General features: G+C 42.3%; 1 protein-coding gene across 14 annotated transcripts in view; it reads left to right on the top strand.

Moving 5' to 3' along the window:
• The first annotated feature begins 3,902 nt into the window (after positions 1–3,902).
• Positions 3,903–22,846, top strand: part of ZNF532 (zinc finger protein 532) — a 51,250-nt gene continuing 32,306 nt past the window's right edge. The window contains exons 1-5 of one of the 14 annotated variants that reach the window (XM_064439192.1): positions 5,016–5,237; positions 6,890–6,998; positions 11,969–12,974; positions 14,852–14,996; positions 18,793–21,152. In XM_064439192.1, the coding sequence (XP_064295262.1) occupies positions 14,906–14,996; positions 18,793–21,152 (2,451 nt within the window). In that variant the 5' untranslated portion in view covers positions 5,016–5,237; positions 6,890–6,998; positions 11,969–12,974; positions 14,852–14,905. The other 13 variants (XM_064439193.1, XM_064439196.1, XM_064439195.1 and 10 more) reach the window with 13 other exon arrangements.

Raw genomic sequence — 22,846 nt, 5'->3', positions numbered from 1 at the left:
CCCCCGTCCACCTGTGGGTCGAATCTTGTCTATAAATCAGACCTCTGGTGTCTACCAGATGGCCAGGTGCCAGAATACTACAGCACTTTGATAAACATGTCGCATGACAGATTTAGGTTTACGCACTATTGGGCTGGAAGCTATCTTAACAGAAGGAATTTACAATTTAGAGTGTACAGATGTGGATGCAAGGTTGTGTGTGCCTGTCATATATTTGTCTGTTTACTAGAATGAGAAACATTTTCCATTCAAAATCAGATTTTAATTTTTACTTGACCTCAGTAGTAGTTAAGCTGTATTCTGAATCTAGTTATAGATTTCTCCCTACCAAAGTCCTTCATCTTATCTCATATTAGATCCCTTTCTTTTAATAAATCTCATCTTTCTAAAAGCAATCCTAGAGCTTTTAGTCCAAAATGTAATAGGAGACCTATTTTAATAACCAGGAAAGGAAATTGATTTTTTTTCCCAAGAAAACGTCTAGAGAATCTAGGAGCATCTGAAAAGGGGATGTTTAGTTGTAAGCTGGTTTTTTTTAATGCTGAATGTTTATATATAGCAATTAAAGAAAAGTGCCATTGCACTTCAAACAATGATAAAAAGGAAAATATAAGCGTTCTAAAACAAGAAATGTAGGCTTCTGCTCTGCTCATGTCAATAATATGATACAGGAAATTTTAAGGTGATAACCTAAAAAAGCAACTGAAGCAACAGATAGCATTAAGTTTTTTGCTAAGAGTTGTAAAGCTATTAGTCTAAAAAATAGATTTAGGATTGGAAATACGGAATCTGTATTTTACTCTTCTTTCTTGAGCTAAGGACATTTCACCAGCCAGGAAGGAAATGTTTTGCTATTGAGCAAAAGCAACAAACAAAACTGGGAGAGGACAAAAAGGGCATAATTTATTCTGACATAAAAAAATTAAATGTAAATTGACCTTATTTACCCTAGGCCCCAGCACATTTTAATGTGTAAAAGCTATGTTTATAGGTATTTATAATTGATACAGTTAAAACTGATTCCTGTACAGAAAGTGTGGGGTGAATACACCATGTTTTGGAGTTCTGGATTTCAAGAGCCTTAAAATCCTTAAGAATTTAAATAATTAAGAAGTTAGTTTTGCACACAAGTTCAGCATTCACCGCAGCACCAAAGGGAAAATGTTTTGAATTGGCAGCACTCCTTGCTGACTGCTGAGAAGTAATAGTGGGCTGTACTGGAGGTCTGTCTTCAGGAAAAATAAAAGATGGGGTTAAAGATTCACAGTTCCTGGAGCATGAAATACATGGTGTGCAACCCGACAGCAAAGTCCGCTGCTCTGTCAGCGCAGGTGACCAGGCAATCCCACCTCAGTGCTGTTCTGGAGTTGAGTGGAAGGAGTGCACTGGTGGTTTTATTTGTCTTGACGGAGACTCTCCACTGCAAGGACAGTAGCGTCAGAGGCTTTGCTCCTGGCCACTGCAAAGCCAATGGAGAAAATAGAATAATCTTAAAAAACAGTAATTTCTTCCACCGCAGGTTCTAAGGATTATGTGCCATAGTGTCTGTGGGGGAGTGAACGGAACCTCTATTTTGGTCACTTGTCATCTGATACAAGAAGAGCAAGTCCCAGTCTAATCTGGGTTGTGAACTGTGTGTACTGCCAGCAATTGCTTGCATCCAGAGCGCCTCGCTGCTGATAGCACCAGCTCTTCCAGCCCACTGTCCTCTTCCAAGCCATCCTCAGGGTCCTCTCCTTCCCCACCCACAGAGAGGGGCCACGCAGTGGTGCTTCTAGCTGTTTGCAACATGGTACGGAAGTACTTTCAGATGGAAACGTGAAGGCTGAATATTCAGCACCTGTGGGGAACCAAAACTCTCCTAACTGACTACGTAAGTTTCATCCCTGTACAGCCCCCGCTGCTGACACACGATAAAGTGAGGGACTCCAGTTCCCACCTCTGGAAGCGCTGGAGTAACCTAAAACCACCCGTTGCCTCCCCAGCAGCTAACAAAAGCAGCTTTACCTGCAGAGTCACTACATTTTTGAGGTGACGCAAGGACTAAATGTCAGATCTAAGGTGTAAGGTCAACATGCTAAAAAACCTACCAAAGCCCCACAAAGCCGAAGTGACACTGTAGGGACACTTGCATTGCAACTGCCTGTTATTTTGTGTTTGAACTAAAAAGATGACGGAGAAGAGCTGTCAGCCTGGCACCACTTGTAAATGATACTTAAAATTCTCTTCATTTTATTTTTTGAATGTCAAATACTTAGGGTGACAGACTTTTTCTGCCATGGAGATGTCAAGGACACCTGGCTGGAAGGAAAACATGTAAGTCTGTCTGAAAGACAGCACGCACAAGGACCTTTATGCCATGTATAAACTGTGAAATCAATTAACATTTCAGATATTAATACAAAAGTAGTAGTAGCAGCTGCCATCTTCTTTATACTGTTAAGCAAGCCGACCACAGAAATGCAATGTAAGAAAACAGACTAGTTTTCACTTTTTTCACCAAATCAGTTTACTAGTTAATTGGGAAGAAATAGGTGAAATATTATGACCTAATTCTACAAGTCATTAGCAGGATGAGCCCTAGGCTCGTGCAAGCTGAATTTCATGGCCCTTTTAAAACATCAAAACTAGTGCAGAACACAAATCCATTTCTTTTTTATATAAATTACCAAATCAGTTTATTATATTCAAATTCTATAAACTTGTCATACTCCCTGATTGCCACAGTTGGCAATGGAGCATTTTGCTGTTTTGGTTAATTTGAACAAGTCAGAATTTGTCCCCCATGAAGTCCATCTGCTGGGGTGCGAGCAGCCAGGGCATGAGCCTGCCCAATCAATACCTGTAGACACAGGCTCTGGCAGGGCATCCTCCCATCAGGAGCTGTGTTAACAGTAATGCTGTGGGCCTTTGTGACTTCGCTGCCTTACCAACAGGCTTATAAGAGATGTTAATAAAACATCGCTATTTCAACCAGAATATGTAGTTATTGTCTACATAGTCTGTAAAAAAGCCAAGCTTATAGCATAAACTTGAGATGGGTGTTATATATTTGAAGCCATTTATATGATCCAATAAAGTGATTCACACGCGAACTTTAAACTCTAGGAATCACGCTGCACACTTGTTAAATACACAGTCCCGTCACAGAAAGGGAGGAAATTTCAGATTAAAATTTATAACTATGGCATTAGCGCCAGGTCGCTTTGCAGCAAACAAAAGCCTTAGTACCAAATGCAGCTTGTCACAAGAGCCCAAAAGGTCTAACTATCTCCAGGAAGGCCCTAATCATTTCACGTTAATCTTCTTTTGTGAGGTGCAACTGCACCAATACAGGAAGTTCTGCACTGCGATTGTTTTGAGCACATGGTGCGTTAGGACGGCTCACACCGGTGAGGCTCTCGTCGGTGGGGTGTGCAGCAGGGAAGGCGACGGCCAGGCCAGCCCGCCGTCCCGTTGCCGCCCAGGCCACAGGGGCTTGCTACGTCCCTGGCCACCCCACGCAGCCACCCCTGTGCTGGCAGCAAAAGCAGCATTGTGACCCCTCAACTTCCAGAGGAGCCATGGTGCAGAGCCATGCTTGTGAAGGAAACGAAACATCTGATTTAACAACGCGTCATTTCTCCTGTCCTTTGTTGACTTATAACCATAACGCTGGCAACAGAGCCCGGCGGGAGGCACACACCCGGCCGCGGGCAGAGACCTGCCGTCGCTGCTCGGGGCTCTGTGCCCCCCACGCACTGCGAGGTCCGAGGCGTTCGAGGAAAGGGAGACCCTCGCAGCCTGGGCGGGCACCGAGGCGCAGGACCCCGCGGCTCCGGGCAGGGCTTCCCGCGGGGCCGGGGCCGCCGCTGGCGTCGCAGCGGGCCTGCCCCGTCCCTGCCAGCAGGGCCGCGGTGAGCACCGGGGGAGGACTTGGAACCGGCCCGCCGGCACCGCTCGTTCCCTCTCGGGGCGGGATTCCCTGGCCGCCGGGGCTCGGCGGGCGCCGCAGCAGAGCGGGGAAGCCCCACGGGGCTGCGGGAGGCCGCGACCTGCCCGGCCCCGGCCCCGGCGCCTGCCCGCGGAGCGCTCGGAGGCAGCGGCAGCCCTCCCCGCCCCCGGCACACTCCAGGGAGCCGTTTCACACGGAATCACACGGGAGCGTCTCCCCCATCTGTGCAAGCCGAGGCACCCCCACCCCCACCTTCTCCTCAGTCCCGGCAGAGCCTCCCTGCCATTATGTTCCACCATCTCTTAGCCAGGCCGCTCCGCAGGCGGCCGAGGCAGCGCGGACCTTAGCCATGCCCGCCTGAGGCCGCCGGCCGGAGCAGCCGCGGCCGGGCCGCGGGGCCGCAGCAGGTGTGTTTGCATGGGGGTGCGGAGTTTGCATGCGGTGGGGGTCGCCTTCCTCCCGGCCCGGCTCCCGCCTCGCCTGCGCGCAGGCCCTGCCGCGCCGCGGGCAGCCTGCGGCGGAGCGGCCTGCCGGGCCTGCTCGGCTCGGGCCGCTCCGGAGCGGGGGCGCTGCGAGGGCGGCGGCTGCCGCCGGAGCCCCGCGGCCACCCGAGCACCGGGGCCGCCAGGGCCGGCGGCTTCGGGCCGGCTTGGCGTCGGGGGTGGGGGGGGGTGTCGCTCGGACGTGGCCACCCCGCCGCCTCCCCCACTCCCTCCCACGCTCGGCCGTTCTCCCCGCCACCTCCCCTCCCCAGGCCTCCCCAGCGCCTCGCGGGGACCGTTCCTGCCGGGTCGGGCTCGATAGGGCCCGCTCGGGTAGGGCCGACCCTGGGCCAGGGAGCCACCTGGCCCGGCGGGGGGGGCTCGGGCGCCGCGCTGAGGGGAGGGGGCTGCGGGCCGCTAGCGAGGTGCCCGGGGCCGCGGCGGCCCGCAGAGGCGGGAGCAGCCCGCCCGGGCTGAGGGGCTGAGGGAGGGCCGGCTGGAGCTGCCCGTGCAGAGAAGACGGGGCTGAGGCAGCGGAAGAACATGGTCGTTTTCCCCAGAATGGGGTGGGGATGAGGGATGTGGAGAAAGTGCCAGATCCAGCTCTCTCCGCAGGGGAAGGGGGGGGTGAAGGGTTGTGCCCGAGACCTCTGCTAACAGTTACAGGTGCAGCCCGGAGAGCAGAGGGGCTGGTTGGTGTAGCCTAGCGTGGCAGCTGGCTTGGAGGAAAGCCTTGCTGAAGAGCCATCTCACAGCAGATCCCGGAGAGGATGGGGCTTGGCGTGTAGGCGGAGGTAGTTACTGGTTGTACCAGTGCAAGGGTGAGTAGCCAAAACAGGAGCGGGGTGAATAACGTCTCAGTTTGGGGTGACTGTCAGCCACACAGGAGGAAGGCCCTGGGTGGGAGAGGAAGAAGGGGGAGCGAGCCAGGAGCAAAGCTGCCATGGGCAAAGGTGGGTGCAGAGCCCTCCTCTGGAGGGACTTTGGCACCATAGGGAGCTGTGACCTTCATGAAGACTTGCCCCAGAGAGGGATGTAGGACCGAGCAAGCGGCTCTAATCAGCAGCCATCTTCGCGGGGTGGGAACCGCAGAGCTGTATCCTGGCCTCCCCCACAGCTGTGGGGGTGGGAAGGCGGGGGGGTGTGCTGGTCAGGCATGGGTCTGCAGCTTGCTTTTCAGTGCCTCAAGGATAGTTGAATAGCAAAAAAAAAAAAAAAAAAATCAGCTCAGCAGCCAGCTCGGTGCTGCTAGGAGGGGGCAAAGGAACTATTTTGCAGGCATCTCGCTGCTGCGGAAATGGATTTCTTGAGGGGAGGGAGGTGCGTGTGTGGGTAATCTTTGTAGTAACGCTGTGCAGAGAAGAGAAAATGCCATTCAAGCGGCCCCAGATGCAGCGAGGAGTGGGGAGGGCGGATGGGAGAAGACCTTGATCGGCCACCCCACGGCCGTGGGCATGAGGGGGCAGATGTGACGTTGATCAGCAGCCACCCCTTGTGCTGTGGGGAGCAGAGAGGGGGGAGCGGTCCTTGGTTAGCAGTCTGTCTCCCAGTGCTGTGGCCGAGCCTGCCTGGTGCTGCAAGAGAGATCCTATGAGGATTTTTATTGCGGTCTCTTTGTTAGCTACAGACAGGCACGCACACACTCACAGCTTTCAGCCAGGTTGTGGGAGGTAAGTGGGGGAGGAGAGGAACGGAGCGTGTGGGGCGGCACTGGGGAGCAAGGGGGCTGCGTGGGCCGGGCACGAGGGGAGCAGGGGGACAGGGCTGCGGCCGTCCCCACCACCTCAGAAAAAAGAGCCCCGGCGATTTTCAGGGACTTGTTGGCAACTCAGCGAGGGTTGCCATAGCTTTTTATGTAGGGTGACCAGAACCGGCTGGAACTGGTTTGAGGCAGATCAGCTCCTGAACACAATGCAGTCACTGAGCTACTACAGTGGGATAGCTTCCTCCCTTCATGGCAGCCAAAAGCAGAGGAGCTTGCAGAAAGATACCATCCCAAAACAGTATGTGAATGCACACTTTAGACACACAGCACTGGTATGTGGCTAATATAGTCATAAAGGATTCTGTATGTGAATGTACATATTTGCAGTAACTGAGATTACTTTGGCTTTTCGTGCCTTTTTATGCTTAAGGAATGGGCAAGAGCTGAGATTTATGACCCTTATTAAAATATTTTTGCTTTGCAAGGGTGGGACACTGGTTATGCAGTCTATTTTAAAACTAAACTAAATAAAATTGATTGAATGATTTGTAATTGTTATGCTTGTGACTGAAGAATGCTGCTTTGCATGCTGTTTTATTTACAGGGTGCTGTCTTGTGGTTTTCTTCTTCAGGAGACGTTGGGGGGGGTTGCTATGCCTTTCTGTAAGGCCAAAAGGAAACAATATTGTTGTAGAATTGTGCATAAAAGCATTGCAAAGATGCTGTAAGGCATACTCGTTTTCCCTTTTTTTTTTCTTCTCCTTGTAGGCCTATTGATTGGGGCTGCCTTTAACCCTTTCATATTTGCAGAGGTAATGCATCTGTGGCAGTAACTGAGCATTGGCTAAAAAATCTTTCAAAGGTCAAGGTTCACAAGGTGAGATGTGGTGTTTTGGTATGACTATAACAATAGCATGAACATACATGTATGTGAAAAGTAAATCTGGCTCCTGATTGCACACTTGGCACATTAGTAAAGAGACAATTTTTTAAGTATTACTAAAGAAATGCTATTAACATCCTCCAGTTTTAATAGGATTAAAGTTATTATTTGTAAAGACTTACTGATATCTTGGCTAAATACAGTATTTTCTTTGAAATATCTTTTATACAGATACAGATATTTTCACAATGTAGTGATACGGAATAGGCCTCTGAGTGACAATCATAAATTGTGGACCACATGGCAGTGAACAGTTCTGTGTTGTATTACAGCATTTACACATTCAGAATTTGCTGTCTAATTATTTAAAGGTTGCTTGTTTGGCCATATCTGAGTAACCTGAGACTTACTTCTGATTTCAGGTCTTCAGTGTTAAGCATGTACTTAATATAGCCTATATAGAAAAAAACCCATATAAAATAAATAGTATGGATAGTGTTTCTTAAACTGTTGTAACCCAGGGAGGATTTTGCAGCAGCCAAGAGGAAAGATGTATTTTAGAGGTTTGATGGAGCTCCAGTGGGTTATTAGTGGCATGAATTATAATATTGTGCAGTAATGAAATAAGAGTAGGAAACCGGATGGGCAGTGCATCAGCTCCTGAGGGATGACTACTTTTAACTCAAAGCAATGGATAATGGATAGGATTTTTTTTCCCTCTCATCTGAAAAATAAATGTGTACTTAAATTTGAGCTGGCATTTGTATCTTATACTGAAAGCTGAAGGATTCAGAGAGGGGGAGAGGGGGAGAGAGAAGGAAGCAGTAATGAATATAGCAAAGGGAAGAACAAAGGCTGTTAGAGCTTACACATTGGAACACTAAACATTTTGCCTTGGGGATTCTTTTGCTAGAACTGTTACTTCCTATAACAGGAAATCAGCAACTCTAGAATCTTAACCAGTATGATTTTTTAAAAAATCTGACCACTCCTGGCTGTGTTAGCTAGTTTGGTAGTCTACAATCAAGATAAACATGGAGGCATTGAAAATGTTCTGTTCTAGTGTGAAATGAGGGTCTTTTCCTCTGTGCTCAGCAGAATAAAGTAGACAGTCTTAAAAGCCTTGAGAGGTTGTGGATATTGGGTAAGTTGTATGGTGGCTGATGATAGGCAGAGTGCCTGCATCAGAGTGACAATACAAGGGAACCGTTTTATTCTGACTGCAGTAGATTACGTAAGGTATTTATATATTAATTGTAGAAAAGTGAAAATAGCATGCTAATGTTTAGCCTGAAGTTATGGTTTTGTCGGTTTTAATGCAGCTACAATGTGTTGTTTCTCAGATTTGATAGGACAGTAAATAGCTTGTGTGGTGGAGCAAAATGCCTAACAGATCACTGGGCTGATTTCTGTTCGTATTTTTCATAGTTTGGATGCAGAGGCTCTATATTTGACTATAGACATCTGTGGCAAAATTATGCTGGCAAACATGAATTCTTGTTGCATGATAGGAATACTATCTATTGCTGATGCATGTTCTTTTCGAAGTGTCAGCTAAAATTCACGTTACATGAGAACACCTTTTAGTTTTTTGGTTTTTTTTTTTTCTACCAGAATAGTAAGCAGTTTTAAAATTGTAAGTTCTTGAATTGTCACAGAATTCCGTGACATCTGTTTTGTTTGGATTTTTGAACATATTCTGTACTATGAATTTTTATTTTTAGCAAAGGAGGTTTTGAATTTGCAGGGATTTTGTAGGCTGTAAGATGAGAAACCTGAATAGATGCTGGAGTCCGCAGTGTTCTTGGTGAGTTTTATTTTTTTAGTCTAATAATATTTGTAAATGCTTTTCACCAGGAAATTTTGATTTTGCCCGTAGGCCAGCTTTCCAGCAGAAAATGATGCTTAATGCTGGAGGGTTGGTCCTCTGTATCAGCAATCATGCTCTCATTTTGCAATGAGGCTTGTCTTAGGTATATGATCTTGAGAATAAGGGTAATGATTTATCAAGTTCCAAGCCTCTTTTGAATGAATTAACTAACCGTGGTTTTCTTAGAAGTATGAACATGTGTTAAAATACAAATATGCATACAGATTGCTGGGAATATATGTTTAAAGAAAAAAAAAAACAAAACTAAAACTTGACCCGAATGTTGTAGGGCCTGTTTGTTGCTAGTGTTGCACAGACGGGCCCTGCCTGTCTTGGAGTGCTCTCACCGAGATTGTCTGCAGCTGCTTCATGCTGTTTTTGAGTAAGAATTGCCATCCACTTAAAAAAGTACATTAAAGGAAATAGGCAGGAAGCAAGTGCCATTTAGAATGTGATTCAAATTTGCATTAAATTGGGAATCACAAAATTCTATTCATTATTGTTGCACATCTGAATCATTCACGTGTTAGTGTCCCAGCCCATTTTACATATAAAGTACAAAATTAAGCCATTTTTATAATTAATTTTTAAGTAGAGTGCAGAAAGAATGGTATGGGCATTTACCTTCTTTTCATGTATTCATCTCCATTTTAGGAGAAATTCAGGAAGTTGCTAGGCCCAAAACCTTAACTGGATCTCTCGATAAATACAGGTAGTTTTCATCTGGTCAGCTGTAAATAGAGGTGGTCTGCTCAGCTCCCTGTGATGTGGGAGAGGAGATACATTGCTTGTGTGTTGAAATGCCCCAGTTCGTTTTGCTAGCCAAAGACTGATAGTAGTGAACTTTGAACCAGTTGCATGTGGTTCTCTTTAAACTGTGCTAGAGGTAGTTCAGTGGTGGTGTGGGAAGAGGAAATGGACAGACTTCAAATGTCGCTTCTCTTTCCCTTCCTGTTTTCTCCTGCCCAAAGAGAACTTGAGATACCCATTTTGGAAAAAAAAAAAAAAAAGTTACAAATGGAGGAGTTAGACTACAAGATGAGGCTTCTAAGGAGTCATAAACTACAAGCAATTCTATTTCGGCTGTCAAAAAATACCCAAAGAAATTTGCTTAAGAAAACAAAAATTCTCAAGAACTGTCTTTACTTAATTATACCTATTGCAGGGGAAAATGGCTCATCTTTTAACAGGTCAGATAAGAAGGATCTGTAATCAGATGCAGGATGTAGTAGAGAAGAGGACAAAGACAGCTACCTGTTGTTTTATAATCAGTTATAGAGATGGATATGTTTTTAAAATGGTGGTAACATGCCTACAGTTGTAAAACAACTCAGATTCCTTTTGGGGATATCTTACTTGTTGGTTTGACATGGCATGGCAATCTGTCATTGCAAAACTCAGCTGAGCGATATGCACAAATAGCACCTTGCCATACCTCGCATTAAGACTGAATAAGATACTCCTCTGCAGAGATCTTGTATTCCTAAGGCTCTAGACCTGAATCCATGGGCAAACTGATTGGAAAAAGTTCGGCCTGTATGAATTAACAGCACACAAGGCAACATAAATTCTCAAGTTTTAGTCTGGCTGCAACAGCATCTGCATTTGGTATGTGGAGATAAGTATCATCCTCGTGGCCTCTGAGGACTCACAAATTATTTTGTTTACCAGCAAAAGACAGTGTGCATACACATGAACTGTAGGCCTGTCTCTATGCCAGGTTACAACAATACACCATGAACATATCGTGAGTGCCACTCAGTATCTTTGTGACTCTTTTTTTCGCATGATTTCCATTTTCTCCTATCCCAAATGTAATTTGTCACCATTGCTTTCATTCATGGTGTATGTGATTTTGAACTTCCAAAATCTGTATGGAAGACACTCCTGAACTGAGACATTTAAAATATTGTAAACAATTATGACCAAACTGCACTTTAATTCATATCAACAGAATACACTTGGTAATGCATTGACTTTGGTGGTTTTATTGCTTGTTTGTTTTCAGCATTTGCTAGTTTAAAACAGCTCTTGCAGCCACTGTTTGGATTAACAGGCTTCTGTGGTATTCTAGAACTAGATGAATAAAAGTAGAATGGAGGAATGGGTTAGTTAAATAATTTTTTATACTTTTGTAAATATTTTAGCCATTATTCTAAAATAACGTTGTCTTTTGTGTATAATATTGAACAATATTTTGGATTAATAGTTGAGAAAGGTTCCCATTCAAGTTTTTTTTCTTCCTTACGACATCTGGATTTGTTTATAGCATCTTAATCATACAGCTCGCATGAAAGTAGATCAAAGTCAAATGTGAACTGGTACCGCCTGCTGTGGAAACAGGCCGCAGAGACAGCCTTGTAAATCACAACCGCTAGCTGAGCTTTGTGTAGCTTCTTACCCTGTCCCAATTCCAAAATGTTCTACCTGACCATGGCATGAGCTAGGATTGTGCTCTGGATCAGCAGCATATGGGCAGTGATTTGATAAGCTGCTGTAGCTTGCTTCGGTTTGATGGTACACTCTAAAAATGCGTTTAGATATTGTCATGAGTGGGTGGTAAGGCAAGTGAATGTGAGTAGGTCTGAATGCTAATTAATCGTTTAAATCCTTTTTACTGTGAGGGTGGTGAAATGCTGGAACCTGTTGCCTTGAGAGGTTTTGGGGTTTCCATCTTTGGATATACTCAAAACCTGACCGGACGACCTCCTGAGGGTCCTGCTACAGCTGTCCCAGCTTTGGGCAGAGAAGTTGGAGTTCCAGAGGTCCTTTTCAACCTCAGCTATTCTGAGATTCTGTGGAATGCCTGTTGAAAACTTCTTTGGGCTAGTAGCGAATAAATAAATCTTGAAATTCTGCTGAAACTGTTAGCAGCAAGGTTACTGTACTGAGTTAAAAAAAAGAAGAAAAGCTACTGAAATACTGGGCTAATACTTATCCTCCAAAGTGTTTTTTGAGGGGGAGGAGGGAGGAAGAAAATTAGTAGAATGTTCTCTGAGTAAGAGAAATCTGAATTTGCATTCTGGTTTTCATCGAGGTGTGTGCATGGAGACAAATTTGCTTTTCCCTTTTTTTTTTTTTTTTTTTAAAGCAGATATATACAGTACATAATGTTGAAATATCAGATTGCTTGGTATAAATTTTAACTGTAAACCACCCCATAATTCATAAATATATTTACATAAGGACTGGCATGACTTTATTGATACTGTGGATGGTAAATGAGACCTTTATCTTAAGAAATCAAAATGCTGCCTATTTTGAAAGTTATATTTCTGGAAGCAGGAATCTGTCCGAGTTTTGCAACAGTAACAAGTCATGGGACCTTTGATAAGTGAAAAGGAACCTGTATTTTATGTGAATATGATAGGCATTGCTGATTGTGGTTAAAGTGGCCTCGTGCATATCCTACTTGCCTGCTGAGTGTTTCAAACCACACCAAGCTGTGATATGAGATGTGGTTCTCATTTCCTGAAGAAGGTTTGGTGGTTGAATTAGCATATTGCTTTTGTCTTTCTTTCAGATACCTAGCTTTCAAAGTAAATAATCAGAAGTGTTAGTCAGTCATATTTACTAATCTATGTTTAATAACTAATGAACTGCTCATAATCTGTGTATTAGGCTGATATTTGTCTAATGTTTAGATATATATTACTCTGATTCTGATTGAATCACTGAAGTCTTCTCTACCTGATGAAATTTCTTGGCATAACATTAGAGAAATTTTTTTTAAAAGTTTTTATGCTGGTTAGGCTGGTATTGCTCTCTGTGTAGGCATTTTGATCCAGAATGAGCATGATGTTATTTAGGCATCATTACTTACATTTAGAAGTGGAATAATTATACCAGATTATCAGAATTTTGTTCTGGAATAGCGTGTCTAACTGTGAATTTATACCAGTCCAACTATAACAGAATAATTGTTATATATGGTTATACCAGAAGTATTCTTCCAGGATCAAGATATTAAGCTTGTGCTAGACACTGAAAAGTGGTGTCTCAATGCTCTTGTTTTCACAGTACCAAAAAGAATGCTGATTTTCTTTGAAGGACATACAAAGGAAAGGATCTGTCCCCTAAAGAGTGAATGGTCCCCAACCGTACGTAGTACAAATGGAGATAAAAACTGTAGAAAGAGTTCAGGGAAAGTAAAGGAAGGTAGTCACAAGAACATGAATTCTATAGGTAGATGAAAATTGGAGTTGTGTTTTTTCCTGTTTCCTTAAATAGTAAACAGACTTGCTGCTGAGGGAAGCTTGAGTTGAGTAGTTGTTTGAACACAAGCATGGAGTTACATATTGTAAGTATAGACAGCTATGTGGGATTTGAAGGCAAAGGGTAGGAATTTAAATTTAATATGGTAGATGAGACAGTGCTAGTACAGACAGTTAAAGCAATTGCTTTAAGAGTCACCAGACTTGTGGTTGAGTTTTAATTGGGAAAGTATTGAAAAGGGAGGAGGATTATTTGTCATTGCTAGGCCTGGAAAGCTTGAAGTTGTTGTTGTACTGACAGACAAAAATCAGAGTTTTGAGTGGTTTGGAGATAGGACCTGTCTGGGAGCTGCCAGATGAATCTGTTTCTTTGTCTTCATTAGGCTGTTGAACTTCCCCAAAAGGGGTCTGGTTTGAGTGTTTACAATTGCTTAGCTTTACACCAAAAGACACCTTTTAATTTCAGCAGCAAGTTATTGGCAGCTTGGTCTGTGCCCCATCTGCAGCTGTCCTAAAGCCCAGGCTACAAGACAAATAATATTTAGAAAGTGAGAAAAAATTTTTTCTCCTGTGTGTTTCTCTGCTCCCCCACCTTGGCAGAGTACGTGAAAGGGAAGGTTGATTTGTTTTTCCTCTTATGGCTGGAGTCCCTCCTCCTGGAACAGTTATAGTTACAGGGCTTGAGGAGGAGTGACAAAAATTCCATGTGGTAAAACAAAACTGCCTTTATCAGTCCTTCAGAAGCAGTTATTTATTTCTAAGCCCTGATATTTCTTTGGTTGCTATTCATGTCACTGCATATTTGAGCCTTCCTCACATCTACACAAATAGTTGCTGTAAGAAAGCAGTATTTCAAAATGTTTTCTGAAATCCCCAATGACAGGGCAGGAGCTCATGGATGCATTACATCTTGCAGATGTTTTCCCCTTTTTCTGGAGATCAGCCTTTTAAAATCTTTGAATACATCCTTAGGGTTTCCATCTTAGCAGCCAGATTATGAAGGCCCCAAAAGGTTTACAAGGACTTAACTATTTCTCATGGGTGTAGCATCAAATTCTTGTCCTGCTTGCTTCTTCTGCTGTCAGTAGAGAGTTCTCATGGACTGGTTCTTGTTTTGACATAATTACCCAAGCGAGTGCTTCTGTGGAATGTGTTGTCAGATGAGCTGGAGTAAAAAGGCTAACCGGGAAAAGTAAGACAGTGGAACAGTCAAGGAGTATCTTCCTTTGGCTAAAAAGCTGTGCCATTTTCTTCATGCTGTTCATAGGAAGCACTTATTTCAGATGTGTTTCCAAAGAAGGAAGAATGTAGCAAGTCATGCACACCTGCTTCGAAAAAAAGCATGAACACAAACAAAACAATCTGGGTTTATCCTCCAGAATTTAATTCGCACCTTGTATTTTGTTAAGACATTGATGCACACATAGGGGTGGACGTTGTTGCCGAATTGATTAATGGAAATCATGAACTAAATATATTCAGAGTCTGCTATCTTACGTTTTTAAGACTCACTGGTGTCTTCCCAGGAGTCCTAACATCCACCATCAAAAAACCAGAACCCAGAAGCATTGCACCTCACTGCTCCATGGCTCTCTAGCTATGTAGTTCCTATTGGCCATATCCAGATTTTTCTTCCTTTTCCTTACTTTTATCATTGAATAATCAGTAAACAAAGTAATGCTTGAATTTTTAAAGGAACTGATTTTCTTTAATAACTTTTCTCAAGTAATTCAAGCACCCTAAAGATCTTGCACATCTTGCAGACCTTACAACATCAGCAGACAGCCAAGTGGAGAGGCAGGAAGTGGAACTAGTCCATGGGAAGGAAAGGGAATGTTACAAAGGGAGACTGTCGTCTGAAAATACTACTTTGGACAGAGTCAATAAATCTAAGAACTGACTCTTCATGTGAGTACCCACAAAATTAGGGGTGTTTAATTTATTGTATCAGCTATCCAATTTTCTTCATAATACAGACTTCAAGTTAGCATTCCCTGTTTTGAGGTGAATTTTGTTTCTATTATTTAGAAACTAAAGATTTTAAAAATTCTATTTCAGACAAAGGTGTTTGAGGAGGTGGAAGTCTTGCAGGTTGTTTCTTTAAATATGTTTTTGTTTGTTTAGTTTGAGGAATGTGTCATTGATTACACACCTTCTGTACTGTTTCTCAGTTCAATTCTGAAGATCATCTTAATGGCAGCCCTCTGATGCTAGGTTTTTACACCTTTGTGTGTCTCTTTGGAGATATTGAGCTTTGATTTCAGCGGATTAAAAGCAGTTCTTGAAGAAATTCCAGTTCCTGGAAAATCACGATTTCCTAGGGAACTAGGAACTTGCCTCATTTCCTGTCCTGAAGTATTTACAGGCATCATGTTGGCCCAGAGAAGGGATAGGCTAACAGCTTGTCTGGCAGCCAAGGTGTCAGTTGATTTTGATCTTGCCTAAAAGGCAGAGTTTTATCCTTAAGGGAAGGAGTTACTGAAAGGTTTTCAGAGGGAAAGAAAGGGAGGAATGTGGCTTCAGAGTCCTGGCTCTGGTAGAAACATAGCTTATATACTGAATCTTAAAATCGAATATTAGAATAGTGAGGAAGAGGTGAATAAAATGTCCAGGTTACAACGTTGCTTTCTTGTTTACCACGACTGACCATGTCTTTTGTCCCTGTTGTTTAACTTAGATTGCTTTAAAAGTTTGAAGAATGGGGGAGGTTCTTCATAAGGGCAGCAGTAATTCTGGGTCCCCCATGCAGAATAAACCATTCCATTCTCATGTTCTGGTAGAGCATGGGAGTTGTTCCTTCTGCATACACCTGAAAGCCAGTTACGACTTTATGCAGTGTGCTCTTTATGGATAAATTTATGATCTTAGCTCTGCAGACCTCTTGAATTCTTTTGAGGGATCATCCCATTTGGAATGGGCCTAATGGAGTTTCTCAGTAAAGGACAGATGCATCTTCTCTGCTACACAGTTTTGCCTTGAACGTACTTGGATAAAATACTGTGTAAGTGGGCCTTTACTTAGTTCATTGCTGTTGCTAAATGTTAATTAAACGCCAGTATATGTAATTAGAGGAAGTTTTAGACTACGAAGACTTTCTAGTTCTTTTTGAGTGTATATAATAACTGTAAAAGGACACCTATGGACAAATGCACAGAGTGCAAATAATTAGTATCTTGAACAATGAAAAACTGTCGATTAAGACTTTGTATGGTTTTACATGGTTTTGATATGCTTTGGTCTCAGGAATCTTCAGCTCTTAGGCGACCTTTGTAATTTTGATATTATGTGTATATATATTTTTGTATTTATTAGGTAACTGCCTTTATAATTGTGGCCAGTGTGATAATCATCTTGCTTTGGTATCAGAAGGTGTCTACTGCAATGTGTGCTGAATGCGATGGGTTAGCTTCTGATTATACTACAAGAGTTGAGCTGTACTGGTTGCTTGTCTAGTCTCTTCTTAAATCTTTATGTACATTTTATGCCAGTTACTAGTTTTAAATGCATGAGGGCTAGAAACCTGCTTTTGAATAAATGGATTTTAAAATTTTATAATTAAACAAATACACAATAAAACCAGAATTACCAGCATTATGAAGTCTTGATAATAAGCATTTACTATGATAAGCTACTATATATTGTCCATTAAGTAAAGGAATTATGAGTTAATTAAGAGAGTAAATCTTTTAGTTGCAGTGGTATACCCATATTTTCTAGGGAATCGTGTGCTGAATTCAGCTCTGCAGAAGGACTTGGTGTAATGAAAATGAGTTAGTAAGAGAAGCAACAAAACCATTAAGTGGACCATGTAAACAATTTTCAAAACTATTACATGTTATTTGAAGGTATTATATGAAATGTCTGTGTGTATTCCAGTATCCTTGAGAAATTTCCCTCAGTTGCCTTTCTTAGAGTCTGTTATGACTACGATTAGCCAGCATTGATGAATACGTAAGTCTTAGATTGTTGTCGAGCAAAGGGATTATGCCATTTTAATAAACTGCATCTTTCTGAGGAACAGTTAGTGTGCTGCCCATGTTGATAATGATATGCATAAAAATACGTATTTAAACATATATGCATTTTGATTAGTTTTTCTTAGCATTGTTACAGGTGAATTCAACAGTCAGCAAGTAGTTTCTCTCCAGACCTCGAGATAATGAGCTAAGATGAGGAGGAAGCGAGCTACTGAAGTTGTAGGATGCATCTCCATTGGCAAGTGGCTTCTGCCATGGGGCATGTAGCTTCTTGCTTACCTGAGTTAATATGAGGAGCCTGGAGAGCACTGTTGCAGTTAGTCACAGCATGGTTCTCTGATGGCCAATGTTAATTGATACTGGAAAACACTGACCTGTAGTAAGAATATTTTCCAGTCCTTTAGTGCTGATACAAAGGCAAGAGGTCAGACAGGTTGCTTCCTAAACAGGCACTTTCTAACAAGAACGCTTACTTGGTTAAGTATCTTTTTACATTTAATACTGACTTTGGACTGATAATTACTGAACTATGAAGATGTTAAAAACAGCTCTGTCACAACAACACAAATCGTATCTGTGCATGGTTATGAAAGAGAATGAAAAGGTGTCTGTGCTTTCTGTAACTGATTTTGTTAGATCTCTACTCGTGATTCCCCTGCACACCTGTGCATATTATTGGAGTGTCTGTGGAAAAAGGCAGATTTTGTAGTGGGATTTAAATCTAAAAGTATACTCTAAGTTAGTTTTTCTTTTTACACAGCATTTGTGAAGTTTCAGGTTTGAGCAGCCTGTTTGGTTTGGGAATTGGAAGAAAAAACCCCAACAGCAGAGGCCAATGATGAACAAAAAGCACAGAATCTGGAAAGTGTTATCTGTGAGGGGAAAGAAAACCCTAAAGATCTGGAATTGGTTAGCCTAAAAAGAAGACGATTGAAGGGAGATAATGGTCTTGGAGTAAAGTGCTGTTGCAAAGGGGATGGGTGAATAGAACCACATGTAATTCATTCAGATTGCATCAAGAAAGATTCAGGTTATGCGGTAGGAAACATATAACAGTGAAAATTGGGAATGACTGGAATAAATTACATTGGAGGTTGTAGAATCTTTGCTATGGGAGGTATTTAAAGTAGGTGAGACACCTGTCAGGAGTAGTGAAGGTACAGCAGATTTTTCATTAGAGCTGCTGAAGGAAAGTATTGTGAACACTGGGAGACACTTATTCCATAATTCTTACAAAGCAATTTAATTTATAGAAAACAGTGCAACAGTCTTTAACTGCTAGTAGAAACACATTTGTTACCGTCTTCAAGAAGGCTCATCAGGTTGGCAATGCAAATATCAAGGAAAATCTAGACTTAGGAGGAATTTCAAGTGCCTCATATAATTTTCATGGAAGTCTAGGTATCTTGCCATAGTCACTGTATGTGTGAGGAAGGATTGTAGGAGAGGGGACAGGAAGAAAGTCACTGAAGAGAAATTTGTGCCTAGAATGCGATGACTGGGTCACAGTCTGTGAAGTTGATGGATTACTGTAGCTCTTGGTGTAATAATGTGACTATACACTTGTACGGCAACACTGTTCTGTAATGTGTAATTTCTGAAAATATTACTTCAGAAGTGAAATAACACCTTTTTGCATGGCATATTGGAATATACGCTTATTTTGTGTAAGACTCTGCTATTGGAGCTTAAAATACTGAGATGATGACTTTCTGCTTGTTTTACAGATTTGCATACAATCAAATACATGACCATGGGGGATATGAAGACCCCAGATTTCGATGACCTTCTTGCAGCCTTTGACATACCAGACATGGTTGATCCAAAAGCAGCTATTGAATCTGGACATGATGACCATGAAAGCCACATAAAACAAAATGCTCACACAGATGAAGATTCTCATGCCCCATCATCATCTGATGTTGGTGTGAGTGTCATTGTGAAAAATGTGCGTACTATTGATTCTTCTGAAGGAGTGGACAAGGATGGCCACCATTCTACAGGCAATGGCTTGCATAATGGCTTTCTAACATCATCAGCTCTTGATAGTTACAGTAAAGATGAAGGGAAGTCACTTAAAGATGATGGGTCAGCCTCTGAGACTACACTGAAGGATTCAGGTTTCAACCAGTTTAGCCCAATATCAAGTGCTGAAGAATTTGATGATGATGAAAAAATTGAGGTGGATGACCCTCCAGATAAAGAGGAGATGCGTGCAAATTTCAGAGCAAATGTCTTGGCAGGATCTGTATCTCAGCAGGAATATGAAAAACTAAAGGCACTTGGAGGGGAAAACTTGATTAAATCTGGAATACCGGTTTCGATTAGTGTAGATAAAAATAAAGTTGCTAAACGAGAGACAGAGTCAAACTCTATGAATTTAAGTGTCTATGAGCCTTTTAAAGCTCGAAAAACAGAGGAGAAATTACTAAAAGACAATTCTGAGAAGCTTCTTGAAAACAGGGTACTTGATGGAAAATTGAGTACTGAAAAAAGTGAAACAAATCTTGGCAGCATTTCACAGTCCAAAGCAAAGTCATCAGCAAAGCTTTCTTCATGCATTGCTGCAATTGCAGCACTGAGTGCTAAAAAGGCAGCTACAGATACCAGTAAAGATTTACAGTCTAATTCAAGAGAATCTTCTCCATTACCAAAAGACATGAGTGAAAGTCCCCGGGCTATTGAAAAATCACCTGAATCTCAGAGTCTCATTGATGGTGCTAAAAAGCCATCTGTCAAACCACCTGATAGTCCCAGAAGTGTATCGAGTGAAAACAGTAGCAAAGGGTCTCCATCTTCTCCTGCAGGGTCAACACCAGCAATCCCTAAAGTTCGCATAAAAACCATCAAGACTTCTTCTGGGGAGATCAAGAGAACTGTTACTAGAGTGTTGCCAGAAGTTGATTTGGACTCTGGTAAAAAGCCAGAGCAGACTGCTTCTATGGTAACTTCCATGACATCCCTCCTGTCCTCACCAACCTCTGCTGCTGTTCTTTCCTCTCCTCCTAGAGCTCCTCTCCAGTCTACAGTTGTCACCAATGCAGTCGCATCTGCAGAACTTGCACCAAAACAGGTCACTATCAAACCTGTGGCTACTGCCTTTCTCCCCGTTTCAGCAGTTAAAACAGCAGGTTCACAAGTTATTAATTTGAAGCTTGCTAACAATACTACAGTGAAAGCCACTGTAATATCTGCTGCTTCAGTGCAGAGTGCCAGTAGCGCCATTATAAAAGCTGCCAATGCTATACAACAGCAGACTGTTGTGGTGCCAGCATCAAGCCTTGCCAGTGCTAAACTTGTGCCAAAGACAGTCCATCTTGCCAACCTTAATCTTCTGCCTCAAGGTGCTCAAACCACCTCTGAACTCCGCCAAGTGCTAACAAAACCTCAGCAACAAATAAAGCAGGCAATAATTTCTGCAGCAGCCTCACAGCCTTCTAAAAAAGTGTCTCGAGTCCAGGTGGTGTCATCTCTACAAAGCTCTGTAGTGGAAGCCTTCAATAAGGTGCTGAGTAGTGTCAATCCCGTACCAGTTTACATCCCGAACCTCAGTCCCCCTGCCAATGCCGGAATAACGTTACCAACACGAGGTTACAAGTGTTTGGAGTGTGGCGACTCATTTGCTCTTGAGAAGAGCCTGACTCAGCATTATGACAGGAGAAGTGTGCGCATTGAAGTGACGTGTAATCATTGTACAAAGAACTTGGTTTTCTACAATAAATGCAGTCTTCTTTCCCATGCTCGTGGTCACAAGGAAAAAGGAGTTGTAATGCAGTGTTCACACCTGATTTTAAAACCAGTCCCAGCAGATCAAATGATAGCATCTCCTTCGAGCAATACTGCTACATCTATGCTTCAAAGCCCTGTGGGAGTTGGCACGCATACTGTAACAAAGATACAGTCTGGCATAACTGGGACAGTAATATCAGCCCCAGCAAGTACACCTGTCATTCCAGCTATGCCACTAGACGAAGATCCGTCAAAACTCTGTAGACATAGTCTAAAGTGTTTGGAGTGTAATGAAGTTTTCCAAGATGAGACATCTCTTGCAACTCATTTCCAGCAGGCTGCAGACACAAGTGGACAAGTAGAGTATCATATGTTTAAATTCCAATGTTTCATCTATAAGCCTAGGAGACTTTGGATATGTTTTTACTTTCATTTAGATGTTAATTATCTGAACCTCCATGATTAAAAGTATAAATGAAAACCACAAAAAAATCTTGCAAGCACTTACATAGTGAATGTCAACATTTTTTTAAATAAGAGTTTTCTTAGAATTTTTTTAGGCCCTGAAGTCTGAAACTTGCACTGTATATTTTTACTAAAATTTAGCATGAGCTTTCTTACAGCTGAACATTATACTACTGAAATGAATAATGGTCTTTACTGAAAATTTTTAATGATTCTTTCTGTGCTTTGGAATTTGAGTATCCTGTGGAATCCACTTAATTGGCACCCTCATTAACAGCCCACCTATTCAATCTGAACGATACGTTTAAGTGATTCGTTCTTGATTTGTCTTCAGTTTTTATTATTTTCATATAGCACCATAAGTGAGCTAGGCATTCCTCTTACCTACAGGGACTCTAGGCAATGAACAAATGGCACACTGGTTCTATCGAAAGGATATGCATGCTGTTTTCTTCAGGTCCTTCTTAAACAGAAGCGAAAAGTGGTGTTCACTAGCATGCATTTCTTGCTGTGTGACCATTTGTTTGTGTTGGTTTTCCTTTCCTCTTACAGTTGCTAATGAGTTAAGCTTGCAAACCATTTAGAAATTCTTCACTAATGTATGTGGTCTAATCTGAAAGAAACACGTAATTCAATAAAAGTTAATATTAATCAGTGTGCGATGTATTTTATAATCCTATAAGAGTTAAGATTATTAATTAAATTATAGAGTTGGATTTCTGTTGGGGCGTGCCAATTAAAAGGGATTCTGGTGTGTTTCAAAGCGTTCAGTTGAGCTTGGTGTTGCAGCTTCTTGCTATGTGGGAAGCTGAAAACCTGCAAGCATGCTCAGACTGATCAAGACAGGATTGTCTCAGGAATATTCCTGGGAATCACACAGCAACATGCAGGATAAAAGTTTTAAGTCCTGCAGTTAGGAAAAAAATGCACTAGTCATGGAAAAGCAGATAGGTTCCTGTCAGAATCTGTTTATTAAACTTAAAACCTGTTCTGTGGCCGTGAAGCAGTCACACTGTGCCCACCACTACGGATAGTGATGTAAAGAGATTGGAATGTGGAATTGATCTTGAGCATATGGATTATGTGGCTCTGCCTCAGCTCCTACTTTACTAACTGGCTAGCAGAATTAGGCTGAAATTGCCTGGATTCTTAGTGAAATGCCATGTGAGTGAATTTCAGTTTGTAAGATACTACAGATGTGCATACCTAAAGTGAGTTTATTTAAGCTTTTTGTCAGAAAGAACTAGGAGAATGTATTCCATCCTCAGATCTTGCTGCAATTTTGAACAGTATCTAATGGCTGACCATGGGTATGTCCTGCACCAGCTCTTGAGTTTCCTAATACTCAGTAATTGTTTTTTATCCAACTCCTTTGCTGGTGCTTATTGGTGTTAGATTTACCTTTTTTTCCCATAATAGGTCCATTAGTTATAATTTGGTGTGAGAAGATCCAGTAGTCTTGTGAAAACCCTGTTGTTCTTGATGCTATAAAGTCAAGCAATTAAGAAGGCACCAAGATAAAGCAAGTGGATGAGAGGCAGGCAAATATACTGAGAATAGGTTGGGAGGATCAGGCAAGCATAAAAT

The sequence above is a fragment of the Phalacrocorax carbo genome, chromosome Z, assembly GCF_963921805.1.
Source record: "Phalacrocorax carbo chromosome Z, bPhaCar2.1, whole genome shotgun sequence".
Lineage (NCBI taxonomy): Eukaryota > Metazoa > Chordata > Aves > Suliformes > Phalacrocoracidae > Phalacrocorax > Phalacrocorax carbo.
This window is presented reverse-complemented; position numbering and strand designations above follow the sequence as displayed.